Source organism: Akebia trifoliata, chromosome 12 (assembly GCF_017979445.1).
Source record: "Akebia trifoliata isolate Shusen 1 chromosome 12, ASM1797944v1, whole genome shotgun sequence".
Classification (NCBI taxonomy): domain Eukaryota; kingdom Viridiplantae; phylum Streptophyta; class Magnoliopsida; order Ranunculales; family Lardizabalaceae; genus Akebia; species Akebia trifoliata.
This window is the reverse complement of record NC_141386.1, coordinates 11,222,956-11,245,845: the sequence shown is the minus strand read 5'-3', so window position 1 is coordinate 11,245,845 and position 22,890 is coordinate 11,222,956. Positions and strand designations below refer to the sequence as shown.

General features: G+C 34.4%; 1 protein-coding gene across 1 annotated transcript in view; it reads right to left on the bottom strand.

Annotated features, from left to right (window-relative positions):
* LOC147388891 (uncharacterized) overlaps positions 1 to 22,515 on the bottom strand; it is a 35,241-nt gene extending 12,726 nt beyond the window's left edge. The window contains 5 exon segments of the mRNA XM_086419673.1: positions 3,373 to 5,051; positions 5,054 to 5,122; positions 5,125 to 5,278; positions 5,753 to 7,104; positions 22,434 to 22,515. Of these exon segments, the coding sequence (XP_086275799.1) occupies positions 3,373 to 5,051; positions 5,054 to 5,122; positions 5,125 to 5,278; positions 5,753 to 7,104; positions 22,434 to 22,515 (3,336 nt within the window).
* Positions 22,516 to 22,890: the final 375 nt, after the last annotated feature.

The following is a 22,890-nucleotide window of genomic DNA, read 5'->3' as shown; positions in this document are numbered from 1 at the left end:
GATACTACTGATTTTCGATGACATACAGAGAAAGAGAAAAGAAAAAGAAAAAGAAATAGGTGGGATTTGTAGAGTTTGATGTTGTGGATGTTTTTCTATTCTTCGTCGAGCATCGACGGAGACTCATTAATAACGAATTCGTAGATCAAGTTGATTGAAAACCAACATTCTTTAAAAAGAACAATGTCTACTGTTGGTCGACAAGTTGAAGAGATAATGAATAATAAAAATTTTAAAAATTCTTTAAATAAGAAATATCGAGACACGCGTGATATTTTTGATATTATTTTGTTTGGCAATAATTCAACTTTCTATACTCCGAAACTAACAAGTGAATACTCCATTTTCTATAATTTTTGTTGTGGATCTAATAGTGTGATCAGATTTTAAAAATTCTCACTCTATCAAAAAATATTTTTTCAGTCCTGTCTGACTCGAAAATAAATATTGTTTCCGTTTTTCACGATAATTTAACTTTTTGGACTCTAAAATTGATGAGTAAATACTGTATTTTCTATAATTTTCATTGTGGATCCAATGATATGATCGGATTCTAAAAATTCTTGTTCTAGAAAAAGTTCATTTTTTTAACCGAGCCTGAAACGAAAATTGAGGATTTTGTAACTTTTTCGTAGGAACTTGCATCTGAGCGTGATTACAGGCTAAAATATGTTTTTCAACCATTTTAAATCTAATGGTGAGGTCATATTTTATTAAAACTAATCAATTTTTTTTAAAATTTTTACCCCAAGTCCCATTTTTAAAATTTTTTCAAAATTCTACTATTTGTTTTCTTCAAGGACTATCGTTGTTCTTCTCACCGGAGTTAATAATAATCTTAGTTTTACCTTACTTGTGGGGCAAGTAGGGGATCGAACCCAAGAGAAAGGAGGAATAGAGCTAAGCTAAGAAAATAAAATTCAAATTAACTAAAAGGAATTAAAACTATTTTTCTTTGTATTTTTGAACTTATAAGAAGATGTAAAATTGCTAGAAAATAAACTAAAGTAAATGAAATTAAAAGCAAGTAAACTTATGAATTAAAACACCATTGGAGGTGGATCTACCTAAAACATGTTAATGAGCAATTTCTAGTCTCTAGCCTTTTTATAACTCAATCATAAGGGCTTGGTGTTAGCTCCTTAGATCGGAAAGTTTTGTAATTAAAATGAAATAAAGGAACAAAAACAAAGTAGAATTTCTTGAGAACTTCTTACTACAATTATCTAAGTTAAGCATACTTTATCTTAATCTAATCTAAGCATAAAGTATCTATATTAAGAATAAAATGTGCAAGAAACTTAAAGAGAATCATAAGCATTTTAAATAAAAGAAAGGCATAAAATTAGAAATAACACAGAACTTGCTCTAGGCTTTTCCACTCTCCAATGGAGGGGAACTTAGCCTAATGTCATTGCAAGAGAGGGAAGATAAGAGATGAAAGAACTTTTCTTCATTTCATGGAGAAAATTACAACTTCTTCTTCTTCTTCTACTTCTTACAAGACTATTTAACCAAAAGAAAATAATAGAAAATGAAAATACAAAAAATAAGAGAATAGGCTAAGAGCCTTAGATTAAAGGAGTCTTGGATAAGAGAACCAAGATGGGACCTTTCTCTAGAAATGAAGGCTCTATTTATAGAGAAAATGTGTGTAGAAGAGTCTAAAAGTAGCCTCCACTTTTCTTTGCACAAAAAGAAAAAAGAGGAGAATATGAGTTAAGGATTAGGGCATTCCAAAGTGTTAGAGCATTCCAAAGTGGGCCCAAATGCTTTTGCCTTGAGATTTTGATTCCAAATTGTTGATTTTCTGCACAAGAAACACACGTAATTAGATTTATCTAGTAAATGAATTTATTTATATATAATTAAGCCTAATTAACATGCAACGTGGTGGTTTGAGGCTTATCATGATTATTATCTTAATATAGAGAAATAGGTACAAAAATCAAGATAAATATCCAGAAAATGTGCGTATAATTGAGTGTTTGGAGACACTCATCACACCCCCAAACTTACCTTTTTCTAGTCCCTAGAAAATAAAACTGCCACTTTCGCAGGCACCTCGACTGCATTTAGCGAATGCAGCAAGCCCTTGAACCGCTAGGTTACCCCTAGTGGACGAGTTTGACTCGTGAGGGTTTGCAGAAAATATACCCACAAAATTTTAAAATAACTTTGAAGTAAAAATAGTCAAAATCAAAACTTATATTGAAAAGCACAAGTCTTTTTTTTTTTGTTTTGTCAATCAAATAGAAGTACTGCTTGGTATAGAGTCCAACCCTTATTTCTCTACGACAAAATTTAGACTTAAATTGACCTTGAGCGATAGTGATTCTAACTTAGAAATTTAAGAGATTCGATTTCCCAAATGAGTTTCAACCTTCTAACTACTCAAGAATAACTGGAGTAACTTAGGGTTTAATTCTAAACTTAGCATCCTGTCTGGGGTAGTGAGAAGTGTGGATATTCACTTTAATACCTCTAAGGGACTTTATCTGTGATATTCCAGTATACTCACATTTTTACACTTGATGGCTTTCACCCTACTAAAACTTTACATAAACTTTTGGATCTTTGACTTTTTTTTTATTTTTTTTTTTTATTACTTCTTCACTATTTTTCTAAGAAAAGTAGGCAGCCCTTTTCACGGTACCCAGTCTAATTCAATGGTTGCTGTACAAGGTGTATACAATCCAGTTTGTTTTTCTTCTAATCAACCAACCAATTGAACAAGGAAGTCAAAGTTCATCAAACCTAGTTTTTCCTTAAACTCTAGGTAGAAAGAAGGTAACAAGCTCTTTTAATACAATCTAGACTCTTGGTAACCTTATTAGAAGTAACTATAAACCAAAAGATAACTTTGCTCTAATTTTTGCCTAAGAGAAACATAAATGGGGACTCCAGATCATAGCTTCCAATGAAAGACTGATTAAATATTTTCACTAAGTGCTTAAAAGATACAAGCTAAGACTTTGAGAAAAATACAACAAAGTTGCCAACCAAATATTTTTCAATTTTTTGTTTTTTTGTATAAAAGAAGAAAATAATATGTGGAAATCCAACCCATACACCCCCAAACTTAAACATTATATTGTCCTCAATATTTCAACATATACATGCAAAGGTAAAATTGAAATTGACAAAATGAAATGAAGTGAGTTAGATAGCACCTGAGAAAGACCTTATAGTCCTGTTGATATTTAACACAATGTCCCTTGAAGTGCATGGATTGCCTCCCAGAAGCGCTAAGTTTAACGTCTTTAGCTAGACGAAAACATAGTTAATTTTGATAGACGGGATCATCGAAAAGAAAAAGAACTTCTCTTGCGGAACATACTCGAGAAACGGTTTGAGACGTTGGCCATTCACTTTGAAAGTGGATCCGTCCTTAGGATTAAGGACTTCATCAGCACCATGGGGGTAAACTGTTTGAATAATATATGGGCCAGTCCATCGAGACTTAAGTTTTCCAGGAAAAAGGTGGAGTCTATTATCATACAACAAAACTTTTTGATTAGGAATGAAATTCCTCCTAAGAATGTGCCTATCGTGAAAGAATTTTGTACGCTCTTTGTACCTTTTGGCACAATCATACGAGTCATTTCTAATCTCTTCTAACTCGTCTAGTTGTAGCTTTCGCTTCTCACCGGCTTTATCAAAATCAAAGTTGAGGCGTTTGATCGCCCAATATGCACGATGTTCTAGTTCTACAGGGAGATGGCAGGCCTTGCCAAAAACTAACCGGTAGGGAGACATCCCTACGGGTGTCTTGAATGCAGTCCTATAGGCCCAGAGTGAATCACTCAATCTCAAAGACCAATCTTTCCTTGAAGGATTGACTGTTTTTTCTAAGATAGTCTTTATTTCCCTGTTAGAAATCTCCACTTGTCCACTTGTTTGTGGGTGGTAAGGTGTGGCAACCTTATGCGTTATGAGGTATTTCTTCATCAACGCAGCAAATATCTTATTGCAAAAATGCGAGCCACCATCACTTATGATAGCTCGTGGAGTACCAAATCTTGAAAAAATCGTCTCCTTGATGAATTTTATCACAACTTTGTGATCGTTAGTTCTATATGCCACAGCTTCGACCCATTTTGACACATAGTCAACGGCAAGTAGGATGTATTGGTAACCCTGGGAGATAGGAAAGGGTCCCATGAAGTCTATACCCCACACGTCAAAAATTTCGATGATTAGGATAGGATTTTGAGGCATTTCATTTCTCTTAGAGATTTTTCCTAATCTCTGACATCTATCACAAGATTTGCTAAACTCGTGGGCATCACGAAAAATACTAGGCCAGAAAAAACCGCATTGTAAGATTTTCATGGCGGTCTTCTTACCACTGAAGTGCCCTCCGCAGGCATGATTATGGCAAAACTCTAGGATACTGACTTGCTCATAGGTTGAAATACAACGTCTAATGATTTGATCGGGACAATACTTAAATAAGTATGGTTCATCCCAGAAATACCATTTTGTTTTTGACAGAAGATGAAGTTTCTCTTGACTAGTCATTTTGACTGGGAATTGACCTGTAACTAGGTAGTTGACAATGTCCGCATACCATGGAGCATTGGCTTGAGAGATTTGCATAAGTTGCTCATCGGGAAAGGATTCAGAGATGGGTAAGGATTCCTCGGATGACTTGTTAACTATCCTAGACAAGTGATCAGCTACGACATTTTCTGTCCCTTTTTTATCTCGGATCTTGAGATCAAACTCTTGTAGAAGTAGAATCCAACGGATTAACCTTGCTTTAGCATCTTTCTTTGATAGAAGGTACTTCAATGCTGCGTGGTCTGTGTAGATCACGACTTTAGATCCTATGAGGTAGGGGCGGAATTTTTCAACGGCATAGACCACTGCTAGCATTTCCTTCTCCGTTGTAGAGTAGTTAAGCTGAGCATCGTTAAGGGTTTTACTAGCATATTGGATAACATGAGGTTGTTTTTCAATTCGCTGACCCAAAACAGCGCCTATTGCATAATCTGAAGCGTCGCACATAACTTCGAATGGAATGCTCCAGTTTGGAGGTTGAATAATGGGGCCGAGGTTAACTCGGACTTGAGTTTGTTGAACGCAGAGAGACATGACTCTGAAAAGTCGAAAGAACATCCTTTCCCAATAGCTCACATAAAGGCTTCGAGATTTTTCCGAAATCTTTAATGAATCTACGATAAAAACCCGCATGGCCTAGGAATGACCTAATTTCTTTGACCGTTCTAGGAGGTGGTAATTTTTCAATTAGACCTACCTTTGCCTTATCTACCTCAATCCCTTTAGCAGAAACAATGTGCCCTAGCACAATCCCCGATGTTACCATGAAATGGCATTTTTCCCAATTGAGGACTAGATTGACCTCTTTGCAACGTTGAAGGACCAAAGTCAAGTGATGGAGACATTCCTCAAAACTTGGTCCGAAAATTGAAAAATCGTCCATAAACACTTCGAGATATCTTTCTATCATGTCAGAAAATATACTCATCATGCACCGTTGAAAAGTAGCAGGTGCATTGCATAATCCAAAAGGCATGCGACGATACGCGAAAGTTCCAAAGGGACAGGTGAACGTTGTTTTCTCTTGATCGATTGGAGCAACAGGTATCTGGTTGTACCCGGAATAACCATCTAAGAAGCAATAATAAGAATGTCCTGCTAGACGCTCTAACATTTGATCAATGAAAGGTAAGGGAAAATGATCCTTAGGAGTCATCGAGTTGAGTTTCCTATAATCGATACACACTCTCCATCCATTTTGGACTCGAGTGGGGATTAATTCGTCGTCTTGGTTCACTACCATGGTGATACCAGACTTCTTAGGAACTACTTGTATAGGACTCACCCAACGACTGTCAGAGATAGGATAGATAATACCCGCATCTAGCAATTTCATCACTTCCATCCGAACCACGTCTTTCATGACAGGATTTAGTCGTCTCTGAGGTTCTAAGGAAGGTTTAGCAAAATCCTCTAAACGAAATTGGTGCATCACCACAGATGGACTAATTCCCTTGATGTCAGCTATGCTCCAACCCATAGCTTCTTGATGTTCCCTTAATACTCCTAACAACTTTCCCTCTTGGACTTCATTGAGGTGAGAGGAAATGATCACAGGCAAGGTTTGATTCTTGCCAAGAAATGCATATCTCAAGGTCTCTGGAAGAGACTTGAGTTCCAATTTTGGAGGCTCGACATGAGAAGGAACAAGATTGGATGTGCGCACAGGAAGACTTTCAGCTTTTGCGTGCCACCGCACAGAATCTAAGAGTGGAACGGATTCAAGCAAAGCATTGACTTCTCTTATAGACTCTTCTACGTCCAAGTCAAGGCCAAAGTGAGCCAAACATTTCGTTAGGGGATCAGAGTACCCTAATTCTTAATACGTTTGATTGACTAGCGTATCTATCATGTTCACTTCCTCCATACCATCATCTACATCAATTCCTTGGAAATTGTGGAAGACGTTCAGTTTCACTTTCATATCCCCAAATGCTAAAGTCATAATTCCGTTTCTACAACGAATGACTACGTCAGACGTGGCTAAGAATGGACGTCCTAAGATGATAGGAATATGACTGTTCGAATTGATGACTGGCTCTGTGTCTAAGACAACAAAGTCAACAGGAAAATAGAAATCTTTGACTTTAACTATCACGTCCTCAACTATACCCTTTGGAATTTTTATGGACCTATCAGCCAGACTCAACGTGATATCTGTGGGTTTCAAAACCCCCAAACCTAATTGTTTATAAACTGAATATGGTAAAAGGTTCACACTGGCCCCTAAGTCTAAGAGACATTTTTCGACCACTTGATTTCCAATATGAATAGAAATTGTCGGACATCCAGGATCCTTAAATTTTGGTGCAATCGTTTGTTGGATGAGTGACGAAGCTTGGGCTGTCATAATAGCTTCCCGAGGAAATGGTGTTTTCCTTTTAGCTGTGGTCAAATCCTTTAAGAATTTCACATAAGAAGGTATCTGCTTAATGGCATCTAGGAATGGGATATTGATATGCACATTTTGGAAGACTTCTAAGACACCCTCAAACTGCTTACCTTTTTTAGAATCTCTAAGGCGATGGGGAAATGGAGCTTTTGGAATTGGCAAAATGATAAGAGGATTTTCCAAATCTTTCTTCTTCTCTGTTGGAGACTCTATGGCTTCTTTTTGAACTTTGTCCTTTTCTAAGACCTTTTCTCCCGTGTCAATAGGTTGGACCTTGTTGTCCACCTTCTTTCCCGAACGCAAGGTGTGGATAGCCTGGACTGAGTCTTGTGGAGCTCCAGAATGGCTTCCTACTTCGTATTGACCTTTTGATCCGTTTGGAATCAAAGGTTGACCTCTAGGGTTAGGGATAGTCTGACTAGGAAATTGACCTTTCTCTCTCCCACTCAAGGAAAGAGCTAACTGCCCCAACTGAACTTCCATCTTAGCTATGGATTGCGCAGTGACCTGGTTAATCTGAGTTTGATTTTGATGGGTTTGCTTTGAGTTTGGATGAACTGCTGTTGCTGCCTCATCAACTCGGCAATCATAGATTCTAAAGACGACTGTTGTTGGGTAGGCTGCTGGTAATTGGTCATGGGATCTGGTATGATGGCTCTGCAATCGGTAGATTGTTGGGGTTGATAAGGGACTTGAGGAACAATAGCTTGGTTTGTGGAAGAACCAGATTGCCTAGGAAAACTCCTATTGTAACCTGATAGACCACTAGATTGAATAGGTTCATTCTGTCTGTATGAGAAATTAGGATGGAACCTATTATCTGGGTGATACGTTTGGCTAAAAGAGTTTGGAGTTGGCTTCCTAAAAGTACTATAGCCATTAATCGCATTTGCTTGTTCAGCTTTGATTTGAGGCAAGGTGGGACAACACTCGACCAAATGGTCGTTGCCGTCGCATATGACACACAAAGAACTCGGTTCGACAGTCACTTGGGAAATTGTACGAGGGTCTAGGTGAGGTTTGGATGCTGAGATGGTAAAGGCATCTAACTTCTTCGTGAGATTATTCATCCCACTCACTAGACTACACATGACATTTTTGAGATCAGGGTCTGCCTTCATCATACATGCCTGTCTTCCTAACCGGATCGTCTCTATCAAATTCTTCTTGGTTAGTGCTCCAATTTTGAGCACTCTCAGCTAACTCTACGAGGAAATCATACGCTTGGTTGGGAGTCTGGTTCATGAACTGACCCTTATGCATTGACTCAACTAAGGTACGTTGATTCATTATTAATCCTCTATAAAAACTTTGCACCAACTGTGCTTTGTCAATGCCATGGTGTGGGCATTTGACCAATAAATCATTGAATCTTTCCCAAGTTTGGGAAAATTCATCATCAGGACAGGCTCTAAAATTTCTAATAGAGTCCTTCATTTTCTCAGTTTTGGCCACGGGGTAGAATTTGGCCATAAATTTCTTGGATAGAACATCCCAGGTAGATATGGAATTGGGTGTTAGGGAGTTCAACCACGCAGCTGCGTGGTCTTCCAAGGATAACGGGAACAGAATAAGCTTGATACTCTCCTCATCTAGATTCTGATTTCTAAAAGTTTGACATATAGTCAAGAATCGATTAAGATGGGTGTAAGGTTGTTCACGCTCTAAACCGTGGAACTTAGGGAGCATATTGATGGTGGCAGCCCTAATTTCAAACTGAGGTGCATTGTTCAATGGTAAAACAATGCATGTGGGAGGAGATGCGGAAGCTGGAGCGAAGAGCTCATTGAGAGTTCGCTCTCGATCACCCATCATAACTACTGATGGTGTCTTGCGTATCCTACTGATGGTACGTTCGATCTCAGGATCAAATGGTTCTAACACGTTATATTGTGAACGTCTACCAAGCATACAAATCACACAGTCGATCAAACAATCACGAAAAGAAAAGACTGGACCTAGATAGGTTGCCTAAAGCTAGAAAGCTCCTAACTGGGTAGAAATAGCGCAACTAGCCTTCCAACTCGGTTCTATGAAATCAAGTTTGAATCATTCGGATCTCCAGATCGGAGGAGGCGCATAATGAATAAGCAAGAGCACGCTTAAATACCTTCCTTTCTTGAATAGACTGAGTCTATCCCCTCAAAGGGCAAGATCTTACTAGATACAAAAATGACCAAGAAGCGCAATTGGCACAACTTGAAGTGGAATTTCTCCTATTGAGCTCGTGGGCCCTATAGTCAAGTCTAATTGATTTTAATTAATTTGATTGGATGACTAGTGAATTGATTATCCTAATTAGAGCAAGGAATTGATAATGACTTCCAATCCTTATCTTATCATGCCATCCCTAGGAGAGGGGTGCTCTTTACTACTTAATTAACTGTTCCAAGTGTGTGCAAATTGGAAAAATAACATACAAAGAAAAGGAGTAACCCACTAGCAAAGAGAGGCGTGGGTGTTTCGAGATTACCTCCCGTGCTAGACGGGGTGAAGACGGTTTGAGTCGACTTAGGCCACCAACTCCAATTTTGGTGTGCGAACCTAAGGAGCCGTGACGGTATTGTCCACCCGTCGTCCTTCCTTAGTCTATTACAATCCAAGCCTTCTTGGATAATTAATAAAAATTACAAGAATCCTATACAAGAGTTTCTAAAACAGAAAAATAAACCTAACTAAAGATTAAAGGAAATTGAAAGAAAAGAAGAAAAAAAAAATGTTCACCTACAAGAAGCAAAACAGAAATGTTAGCAGAAATGATAGTAAATGGACTCAAAAACAGAATCTGACTTATCGCTATCTTGCTGACTTTGTCACATTTTATAGAAAATTTTGTTCTACCCCAAATCGATATACACTAATAGATAATCGGAGATCGGAGTAGAAGTTACAGTCAGTTTAAGTTCTGCTGTCAAGGGTGAAAAAGAAAACGAGAATGACTTTTTTTTTTTTTCAATGTTTTTTTATTCTTTCTTCTCTCTTAAAATCTCAAGAACACTTGAATTTATAGAAAGAAACCAAAAGAAAAAAATAAAATAAAATAAAAATGAAAAAATAAATTTTAAATCAAAACTTACTACTACTACCTTTACCTTTCCCCGGCAGCGGCGCCAAAATTCTGATGAGACTATCGTTGTTCTTCTCACCGGAGTTAATAATAATCTTAGTTTTACCTTACTTGTGGGGCAAGTAGGGGATCGAACCCAAGAGAAAGGAGGAATAGAGCTAAGCTAAGAAGATAAAATTCAAATTAACTAAAAGGAATTAAAACTATTTTTCTTTGTATTTTTGAACTTATAAGAAGATGTAAAATTGCTAGAAAATAAACTAAAGTAAATGAAATTAAAAGCAAGTAAACTTATGAATTAAAACACCATTGGAGGTGGATCTACCTAAAACATGTTAATGAGCAATTCTAGTCTCTAGCCTTTTTATAACTCAATCATAAGGGCTTGGTGTTAGCTCCTTAGATCGGAAAGTTTTGCAATTAAAATGAAATAAAGGAACAAAAACAAAGTAGAATTTCTTAAGAACTTCTTACTACAAATTATCTAAGTTAAGCATACTTTATCTTGATCTAATCTAAGCATAAAGTATCTATATTAAGAATAAAATGTGCAAGAAACTTAAAGAGAATTCATAAGCATTTTAAATAAAAGAAATGCATAAAATTAGAAATAACACAAGAACTTGCTCTAGGCTTTTTCACTCTCCAATGGAGGGGAACTTAGCCTAATGTCATTGCAAGAGAGGGAAGATAAGAGATGAAAGAACTTTTCTTCATTTCATGGAGAAAATTACAACTTCTTCTTCTTCTTCTACTTCTTACAAGACTATTTAACCAAAAGAAAATAACTAGAAAATGAAAATACAAAAAATAAGAGAATAGGCTAAGAGCCTTAGATTAAAGGAGTCTTGGATAAGAGAACCAAGATGGGACCCTTTCTCTAGAAATGAAGGCTCTATTTATAGAGAAAAATGTGTGTAGAAGAGTCTAAAAGTAGCCTCCACTTTTCTTTGCACAAAAAGACAAAAGAGGAGAATATGAGTTAAGATTAGGGCATTCCAAAGTGGGCCCAAATGCTTTTGCCTTGAGATTTTGATTCCAAATTGTTGATTTTCTGCACAAGAAACACATGTAATTAGATTTATCTAGTAAATGAATTTATTTATATATAATTAAGCCTAATTAACATGCAACGTGGTGGTTTGAGGCTTATCATGATTATTATCTTAATATAGAGAAATAGGTACAAAAATCAAGATAAATATCCAGAAAATGTGCGTAAATTGAGTGTTTGGAGACACTCATCAGTACCAACATAAAATTCGGGGTATTAAGAAAGTATATATTTTTTAAAAATATTGGTGATTCTAAGGCATCAACCAATTCCATATTTGGAAAAAGTGAACTTTCAAAATCCTCTAAACATAAAATTTGATTTTTAGAAATGAAAGTCTTAGATAAATGTATTAATATTATGTAATTTTAGTAGCTTAATTCAAAATAACGTAAAAAATATCAGGATTTGAAAATCTGACAAAAATGCCTTAAATTATGTTTTTTTCTTGGAATCAAAAGTTAAATTTTGATAAGTAGAGATTTAGATTTTTAAATCATTCTCATTGTTTTCAAATGAAAGGTAATCCCTTCTATTCATCTAAAGATTTAAAGTAAATAGAAAGATATTTACTTAAATGATTATAAGGAAAATAAGGTGATGAAAAGTACCCACACTGGTGGGGAAAAACTGTGTTGAAAACAAGTTGAATTGGTAATTTATGCATATGGTCGGACAACCGAGCTTGAGAGTTGTTGGGGTAATAGGTCGGGCGATTGAGGTCAGTCAACCAAACTTTTCTTATGTTGATTGAGCTTTTCTTATGTTGACCGAGCATAATAATTTTTTATCTTATTCTTCAATTTCAACCCAAACTCGTCCATAATCCTTTTCTAATTTTTCTCAATTCTTTAGGATCATAAAACTAATAGATCAAATTCTTTTTTCTTAGTTTTAATGCAAGATTTACAATTTAAAAATAAGATCAATGATTCAAATCATCTAATTAAGCATAGTTTTTTAAGAATGTGACCCTAGACTGAAACCCAAATCTAGTTCTTGGATGTAAAATGATTTTATACAAAAAATTTAGAAATTAGAGATTAGAAGGCAAGAGTTCCTACACGTTTAGCGTCTTCTATGATGCAATAACTTCAAGATCAACTTCCATTATCCCTCTTTGTTCAATTTTATTTTTTCTTCTCCGATGAAATCACGGTCTCCTTGGATCCTACGCAAAGTCCTTGATGAGAGAAAACTTTTCTTCTTCGTTGTCGAGTTTTGAATCTAACTTTACAGTCCTCAAATCGATTATTTTCTCTCTAGGAAGGCTAAGGTTAGGATTTGTCTTTGGAAACGAGAATGAAAAATTTGTAAATTTCTAATAAGTTTGGTATTTATAGTGACTTAAAGACATAAAGGTCATTTCCAAATTTACTTCATTTTTTTATTTAAAAAGTCTATCCCAAACTTTGATTTTCGCAAACTTATATCTATTTAAAATAATTTTTTGAAACAAAACTAATGGTGTGATTAGATTTCCCAAATTATGACTCTAAAATTTATTTTACCTATTTGATAAAATCTTAACATGAAATTCAAGAATTTTGTAATTTTTTTGAATGAATTCTATTTAAGACGTGTTTACAGGCTAAAGTATGTTTCTCACCCCTTTTTAATCTATTGGTGATGATGGATTTTCCCAATTTTTTGTAATTGAAAATCCAAGCTTTTAAATAAGTAAATATATTTAGAATTTACCAAATCAAAACTTATAATCTTTTCTCTAGATATGTATTTAATTTTTTGGTCATTACATCGTGTCCATTCAATTATAGTTCCAACCTATTGACATTGTTTCGTTTTAGTAACCAAGTCAAAAGTTATATCCAAAATGGTACGACACGATATATTTGGAGTCTCTAATTTTGTACGCATTTTTTAGCAATGAAAAGTCCAAATTTGCTTTTCTTCTTGATAGACAAATTTATTCTCTTTTAAATAAATGCTTAATCCCATTGATCTTGTCTTAGTTCAATAAGTGAGTCAAAATTTATAGATGAAATGGCATGACATGACAGATATTTAGTGAAGGTAAACTTGGTTTTATCAATCTGAGACCATCAGATCTCTTGGGGAGTGCTTTGACTTTGAATTTGACCTTGACTTTTGACTATGTCTTTGATTTTGGTAGTTTTCCTACTCTTTAATTATTCAATTTCCACCTGTTCGGTCTGCAAGAAATAGACGTGTAACTAAATCCTCGAAACCTAAGAAAATACATACAATTTAGTCAATAAAATATAATTTATGATGAATTAAGTATTATGTATAATTTTATGAAGAAATCGTAGCTCTAGGTTAGAAAATATAGTCAATTATTTTATAAAATAATGGAAAAATACACATAGCATTTTCCTCAACCCATTCTTTCATCAGAACTTCCGGGATTTGAAAATGGATTGTTGGGAGTCAAAATGGCCAAAAGAGCATTTTGAAAATTTTACCACCCTTAGGCCATCGCCCATCCCTTGATTATTTTTTGAGAATCTTATATTGGTACGATCTTAAATATCCCTGAACTGTTTGATCATCGGACTTCCCGAGAGCTCAAAATGACCAAAAGGGTATTTTGATAATTTACCTAAGGTCACATGGTAAAATGACCAGTGCCCCTGGCAGCAAGCTTTATGTTTCACCAGGGTATCTACCAGGGCTGCTAGGCTATTCACCAGGGCTATTGGGTGAGTCACTTTAATGGTCCAAAAATTAAAAAATATGACCATTGTACCTACTAGTGCCCCTGAGAGTTATCCCGGCACCATCAGCATGTAATTTTTATTTTCCAAATGCCTTTCATACTCATCAGTTAATATCCTTTATCAATTGGATCAATCTCTCGTTTGATCCCACTTCAACTATTAAACCTTTTCTTGCACACATATTTGTATATTCGTAGAGCAAAAAGCAAAGGACAAGGTGAAAGGAGTAATCACAAGGAGTCGATGAACTTGAAAGCTTGATTGTAAGATCCAATTGTCAAGATGTATTTATGAGCTCGAGAACTCGAAGAACTTAAGATCACCATTGGCATAACTTAAAGTATTGAGTGAGTCCTTATTATTTTGGTTTTTCATTTCCAAATATATTTATGATGTTACTTGGTTCATCCTATCAAAAACCAAGCTTTTGTTAGAGTCTAGGACTCTTGACAAGAAATGAGGTTTGTCAATTTTCAATGAACAAAATTTATAATTTTGAAAAGATGCATTTATCTCGATCTTAAGGTTTTACAATTTAGCCTAGATATAAAAATTCTGTGTAAAAGTTGAAATAAACAATAAACTTCTTTGATAGTAAACATCAAGTTCTTAGATATGAACCTTGGGAGTAGATGTAGGTACATTGCTGAACCACCACAAAATGCTTGTCTCGTGTTTGTGAAAATGCCTTTATTAATTTACACTTAGATGAATGCAAGTTATAAATGAATATTATGCTATGTATGACGTGCCATAAATATTTAGATTCTAGGTGAACAACTATAGTATTACAAACTAGAGACTTATCGTGAGAATGGATCTAGGCATATTGTTGAACCATTGTAAGTCTTATGTCTCTTGCATGTTTTATGATTCTGCAACTTACACTTGAATGCTTTGAATATCATAAGATGCCATGAATGTCTGATAGGTAAATATTATATGAATAGACCATTAGATGACATGATGAAATGAATATTTAAATTCCAAGTATATTTTCATTAAATGCATTTTAAAGACATAAGTGCAAAATTGAGGATAATTGAATGACTTAGAATAAATAGTCACATTATCAATCTAAGTAATAAATGGAAAGATATTTTAATTATCCTCTTCACCGCCCTCTCTAGGACTAGACACAGTACGAAGCCCGGTACTTTCAATTGGTATCAAAACGGGTAACTCTTGATAGGCTTAGCATCCTAAAGTTGATCCCAAGACTTTGAACCATGTCTAAGTCCAACAATGGTTATCCTCTAGACCTCCATTTATTCATTAGCTCAAGTATGCATATTGGAAAATTAGGATGAGGACTGACATCAACTCATTTGAGTTGTGATATATGGAACAAAGTAGAGGAAGGATATGAGCCACCTATACAATTGAATACCAAAAGTTTCGATAACATGAAAACTTTAGTTACAATGTACACGATCATATCACTCAATGAATTTATATGAATACGCTCATGATGGTCAGCAAAATAAACTCGGTTTATCTTAGAAACCTATGTTGTCAAATATTCAAACTTCAAATATTAACAAATTATTTTGAGAACATTAGTATGGAATAAAACAATTATATCTAAGGATTTTATGCAAAACTTAGAGACTATTGTATTTCCATGTACTTTTTAGGATAATTTGTTTTGGAAAGAAAAATTTACACTATTATTCTTAGATCCCTTCCTAAAAGGCTCGCTTCTAATGTGATGTTGATTGTAGTTTCAAGATGTAAAAATAATGAGTGTTGAACTCATTACCATGGTTGAGCTTCATCTCGAAAGTATTTCCTAAAAGGGTTAGACAACAGTCCTGTTTTTTTTTCTTCAAAACCAACTTCTAAATAGCTAAATCACATGTCATCTGATTCCACTTCCCAAATTAATAGTAAACTATCCTTGAGGAAAATAGTGGGAGTGACCTAGATATTGAGGACATGACTTTGATGGGGACAAATTATAAGATAGTCTATAAGAAGTGAGGATCACATAGCTTCAGTAAAACTAGTAATATTGATAACAAAAAATGATCCATTTGTAAACCTCCTTATATATCAAAGGATGATACCGAAAACTCTAACTATGGAGGCATTGTCCATTTTTCCACAACTTGTCCCTCGAAGTCTAGAACAACTGATTTTTAAAAATCTAGATACAAGGGAAAAACTTGATAGAAAAATCACGTGCGATGGCTTAGATGAGTTAGAAGGTGAAAAACAAGCTTCTTCAAATTTTAAAGATAGTAACACCTTCAGGATCCATATGGCATCTACCACGGTCTCTATCCCTTTTGTGGATGAAGTTGAGGATGAAAAGATATTAGTAAATTAATCATGTCCTCAAGTAACTTCCTTTTCTGATTATTAGAATGAGGAAGGCATTCAAAATTTCTTAGAGTTCAAATCTGCCTTTGATCAATTGTTTGTGAATCATGTTTTACTCATTAAGAAGTATGATTAAGAAAAGGCAAAAAATGATAGATTAATGGATCTCCTAGAACAAGCATTTGTAAAAAATGCTCCCTAGGGATTGAGTTAAAAAACATGAATATTTAATTTGAAACATTCCTTCAAAGAAATTTTAAGGCACAAGAATTATCAGAAAGAGAGTGAGAAGTGACTTGATCACTAAATCTCAGCATTTGTGAACTCAACTCAATATGAAAAACTCAACTATATCTTATCAACATACTAAATTTGTAAATCTATAACATGAGAATAGAATCCTATAATTTGTTATATGTGAGTTAGAGTCATACTATGCTAGACTTGAGCGTAACTAGACCCAGGGTTATGAGAAACATGAAAAAATCACGGGTATAAGAAAATCATTTGGGGATAAAGGAAGTTTGGGCTATGATACGTATAATTCTATATCGCCTCCCGACACAATGGTTGTTTTTTGAAACTTTTTGAACTCTTAGAAAGCAATCACTTCTAGAGACACTTCAATCCCAAGGACTCCAAGAAAGTTACCAATTCTAAATATTTTTCTTCTTAGAAAAACACTTCAAGAAAGTAATCAACCTACAACTTCTATGGAGAAATTGATCACATGAAATTTGTATATGTCAAATACAAGACCGTTTACTTTAGAACCACCCTAATTTCTATTGGTAAATTTTCAATGGTAGAGAAAAAGTTGCATGGGACAGGATAGGCTCCTTTATAGAAAATTGAATCATTTGTCATGAAAACTGAGCCCTCCATGTCCAAGGAAGTAAGAAATACTTCTCCTCCTATAGTAGACTGTATTGTGAAGAACTTATTTAACCAGATTGTTTTCCTAAATCAGAAAGCCTAAGAATCTTTCAAATCAAGTGAAAGTAATCAAGGTGTAGGAAGGAATTTGAAAATGATATCAACTTCAAGATCACAAAAGAACAGTAGGTCCCCCACTTAAAAACTTACCTAGAAAGGAGAAATATGAGCTTAATAGGAAAATCCCTTCTTCTCTAAAAATGATCCTCCATCTAGAAGAATCAAGATGTATGAAGGAATTGAAGATGATATCACTTTCAAGATCATATAAGAACAGTAGGTCCCCTACTTAAAAAATCACCAAAGAAGGAAAAATATGAGCTAAATAATAAAATCCGTTCTCCTCCTAAACACAATCCTCTATCCCAAAGAATTTGTTTTAAACTAAAAAATTAAATCTAGGGATAACTAGTACCTCATGATTCACATCCTTCCTAAGGTAAGAAATTTTACACAATGGTATTTGGATAGAGGTCACTCCTAAGACAAGACCAGTGACCAAAGTCAATTTAGTCACTTGGTAGAGTTTAATGGAGGCTCTGTCCCCTTTCGTGATTATATCATGAGGATTGTTGGGGGTGACACGATCAGTGGATCTGGGATGCCCAAAGTTGAAATTGTTCTTTGTGTAGTTGGTTTGAAATATAAACTCTTCAACATATCTCAAATATGCGATAGAGAACAATAGGTGAGTTTCAACTACAAGGTGTGTGAGATCTCAAACATTAATGAAAAGTGATTATGAGAGATCTCCGCACATCCGATGACTGTTATGTCATTGTAGACATTGGAAAACCACCATTGTGTGTGTCTGAGTAATTTTGCTCAAATTGTGGTTTCAACATCTTGACCATGTTCATTACAAGAACATATTTGAACATGCTTCAAAAAATATTAGTCAGAGGGTTGCCCAAGCTGGGCAATAAAGTTAGAAATGTACATGATAAATTCCATATTGATAAAAGAGTTCATAATACCCACAAAAAGATAAACACTTTAGCTACCTCAAATCCTCTAGCATTACTTCATAGGGATCTTGTGGATCCTACAACCGTTTAAATTCTAAGAAGTGAGAGACATTTTTTAGTACTGGTAGATGACCACTCCAATGTTATGTATTTCAGGTCTTTAACAACAAATGTTATACTGTTCAGAGACTATGAAAACTTGAAAAAAGTTGACTTGACAAATGGTAAGGCTATATATTGGTATATTCATAGTCATCCTTATTGAGTCATCAATCAAAGACCTTACTCCATTGAAAGGTCTATAAATGTTGTAATTGACGATCAACCAACAAAGGACATGGGTTCAACTAATTCATCAACATTGAAGAAGAAGTATTTCCTACCCTTTCTCGTTGTTGTCCTCATTTCTTATGCCAAAAAACCCACCAATAGTTAAGGATCATCCCCTAGTCAAATATTTGGAGTTCCTCAAAGTGGTGTATAAAATACACGACAATTGGAAATATTCACTCTTTTGAGTCTAAAAACTCACAAATTGATTTTAATTTGTAAATTTGAATTTTTGATTCATTACCTTGTATTTTTTAGTAAAATTTGAGGTTAAGACCTCATTTTCGTGATTTTTTTATAGAAATTTTCACATTGTTAGAGTCGTGTGGTCACGTCATCCAAAAATCCATCTTGTTTTAATAACATGTTATTTATTAGTAAATTTGGATACTTGTATCCTCATATTATTCTCAAAATGAGTCTACTTATGGATGATGGTGCCTCATTGTTTCCCGTCAACAAATTGCCCAAACAAGCGTAGACACGTTAGAAAATTTTTGACTTTTAATTTTTGCACCAAAAATTGTACATCTTGTGTGAAAACCTTATTTATTTCTTTTATTGGTATATTTAAGGAATTTGAAGCCTCTGTGCTCTCAATCACAAATTCATGGGATGCTTGTGTGCACCATGGAACTCTGTTGGTCCACCAAATTTGAATCAATATTGGAAAATTTTGAGTTATAAGTCTCATTTACTATTTTTATAGTCAAACTTGAGGTTATGACTTCTTTTGATGAAAAATTTCCTATAAGAAAATATTTCATGTCACTTTTGACCATTGTGGCCAATTTCGTCAAAACTTGAGCAACTAAGGAACTTGATTTTATTTTTATATTTGGGCTCATGGACCCTATCTAAGTTCTATTATAATGTTCACTCAAATTTCTTTGCTCATTTTTAATGCGTTTTACCTCTCTTAGATTCTTGAAAATTTTGTAAATTGGCACAATCTTTAAAAAAATTCGAAGGCTTCTTAAGAGTGAAAGTTAGGGTGAAAAAATTATTTTTGGCATCTCTAAAATATGTAAATCATAAAAACAAATTCAAAATTTTTTTGCAAAAATTAATTTTATCCTATGGTACTGTACCTCTAACCGACGGCCATGGCAGCAAGCACATGAAAAAAAAAATTAAGTTATTTTTCTCTAACATGTTTTATTCACCTCTCAAGCTCCCCAACTTGATCTTCTTCATATATTTCTCATATTTAAATCATTTAGTGAGCATAATAGCCAAATGTTGTCACGTGGCACAATTCATTTGTAGTTAAGCTGTCTCGTGTTAATAATTTCTACTTTTAGAATTTAAATTCTTCACACATTTGTCATTCTACAATTGTTAAGTTCTTATTTGTAAATCTGTATTAGTTTGTTAGCATGTCATGCCAATGTTTCAATAGTAAAATCTTTTTTATATTTATTTTTCATATAGTTATTTTCTATAGTTAAATCTTTTACAACTGTCACATGCGTGTTTCGTTGTTCATTGGTATATTGTTTTGCACACGTTTGCATGTTGCGACCATGTGTCATTGAGTAATATCTTTATGTGTCGTTTATCATGCCATACTTATGCTTTATAGTTATATTATTTTTGATATGTTGATGAGTGTCTCGACACACTCAATTATACGCACATTTTTTGGACATTTATCTTGATTTTTATCTCTATTTATCCGTATTAAGGTAATAATCATGATAAGCCTTGAGCACCATGTTGCATGTTAATTAGGCTTAATTATACATAAATAAATTCATTTACTGGATAAATCTAATTACGTGTGTTTATTGTGCAGAAAATCAATATCTTGGAATCAACATCTCAAGGCAAAAGCATTTGGGCCCACTTTGGAATGTCCTAATCCTTAACTCATATTCTCCAATTCTGTCTTTTTGTGCAAAGAAAAGTGGAAGCTACTTTTAGACTACTTTACACACCTTTTTCTCTATAAATAGAGTCTCAATCTCTAGAGAAAAGGTCCCCACTTGGTTCTCTTATCAAAGACTCCTTTAATCAAAGGCTCTTAGCCTATTCTCTTATTTTTTGTATTTTTATCTTGTAGTTATTTTCTTTTAGCTAAAAGTTTTGTAAGAAGTAGAAGAAGAAGAAGAAGAAGATGTTGTAAGTTTCTCTATGAAATGAAGAAAAGTTCTTTCATTTCTTATCTTCTCTCTCTTGCAATGACATTAGGCTAAGCTCCACTCCATTGGAAAATGAAAAAGTCTAGAGCAAGTTCTTGTGTTATTTCTAATTTCATGCTTTTCTTTTATTTAAAATACTTATGAGTTCTCTTTAAGACTTCTTGTATCTTTTGTTCTTAGTATAGATACTTTTTGCTTAGATTAGATCAAGATAAAGTATGCTTAAACTAGATAATTGGTAGTAGGAAGTTTTCAAAGAATTTTACTTTGTTTATGTTTCCTCATTTGATTCATTTGCAAAACTTTTCGATCTAAGGAGCTAATACCAAGCCCTTACGATTGAGTTATAAAAAGGCTAGAGACTAGGAATTGGTCATCAACATGTTCTAGGTAGATCCATCTCTAATGGTACTTTAATTTCATAAGTTTACTTGCTTTTAATTTCATTTACTTTAGTTCATTTTCTAGCAATTTTACATTTTCTTTTAAATTAAAAAATACAACGAAAAAAATAGTTTTAGTTCTTTTTAGTTAATTTTAATTTTATCCTCGTAGCTTAACTCTGCTCCTCCTTTTTCTTGGGTTCAATCCCCTACTTGTCCCGCAAGGTAAAAGTAAGATTATTATTAACTCCGGTGAGAAAAACAACGATAGTCTTATCAGAATTTTGACGCCGCTGCTGGGGAAAAGTAAAGGTAGTAGTGGTAAGTTTTGGTTTAAAATTCATTTCTTTCATTTTTATTTTATTTTATTTTTTCTTTTGGTTTCTTTCTATAAGTTCAAGTATTCTTGAAGTTTTAAGAGAGAAAAAAGAAGAAAAAAACATTGAAAAAAAAAATCATTCCCATTTTTTTTTCACCCTAGACAACAGAACTTAAACTGACTGTAACTTTCTGCTCCAATCTCCGATTAACTATTATAGTATATCGATTTGGGGTAGAACAAAATTTTGTATAAAATATTATAAAGTCAACAAGATTGTGGTAAGTTAGATTCTATTTTTGAGTCCGTTTATTATTTCTGCTAACATTTCTGTTTTGCTTCTTGTAGGTGAACATTTTTTTCTTCTCTTCTTTCAATTTCTTTTAATCTTTAGTAAGGTTTATTTTTCTATTTAAAAAACTCTTGTATAGGATTCCTTGTAATTTCTTTTTAATTATCCAAGAAGACTTGAATTTTAATAGACTAAAGAAGGATGACGGGTGGACAATACCGTCATGGCTCATTAGTTTCGTACACCAAAATTGGAGTTGGTGGCCTAAGTCGACTCAAACCGTCTTCACCCCGTCTAGCACGGGAAATAATCCCGAAATACCCACACCTCTCTATGATAGTGAGTTACACCTTGTCTTTGTATGTTATTTTTTTCAATTTGCACATACTTGGAATAATTAATTAAGTAGTAAAGAACACCCCTCTCCTAGGGATGGCATGATAAGATAAGGATTGGAAGTCATTACCAATTCCTTGCTCTAATTAAGATAATCAACTCACTAGTCATCCAATCAAATTAATTAAAATCAATTAGACTTGACTATAAGGCCCACGAACTCAATAGGAGAAATTCTACTTCAAGTTGTGTCAGTTGTGCTTCTTAGTCATCTTTTGTATCTAGTAAGATCTCACCCTTTGAGGGGATAGACTTAGTCTACTCAAGAAAGGAAGGTGATTTGAGAATGCCCTTGCTTATGCATTGTGCGACACCTCCGATCTGGAGATCCGAATGAATCAAAATTGACTTCATAGAATCGAGTTGAAAGGCTAGTTGCGCTATTTCTAACCAGTTAGAAGCTGTGTAGCTTTAGACAATCTATCTAGGTCCAGTCTTTTATTTTCGTCATTGTTTGATTGACTGTGTGATTTGCATGCTTGGTAGACATCACAGAAAAACGTGTTAGAATTATTTGATCCTGAGATCAAACGTACCATTAGTAGGATACGTAAGATACCATCAGTAGTTATGATGGACAATCGAGAGCAAACTCTCAATGAGCTCTTCGCTCCAGCTTCTGCATCTCCTTCTACATGCATTGTGTTACCATTGAACAATGCACTTTAGTTTGAAATCAGAGCAGCCACCATCAACATACTCCCTAAGTTCCACGGTTTAGAGCGTGAACAACCTTACACCCACCTTAATCGATTCTTGACTATATGTCAGAATCTAGATAAGGAGAGTATCAAGCTTATTTTGTTCCTATTATCCCTAGAAGACCATGTAGTTGAGTGGTTGAACTTCCTAACACCCAATTCCATATCCACCTAAGATGTTTTATCCAAGAAATTTATGGCCAAATTCTATCCCGTGGCCAAAACTCAGAAAATAAAGGACTCCATTAGAAATTTTAGAGCCCGTCCTGATGATGAATTTTCCCAAACATGGGAAATATTCAATGATTTATTGGT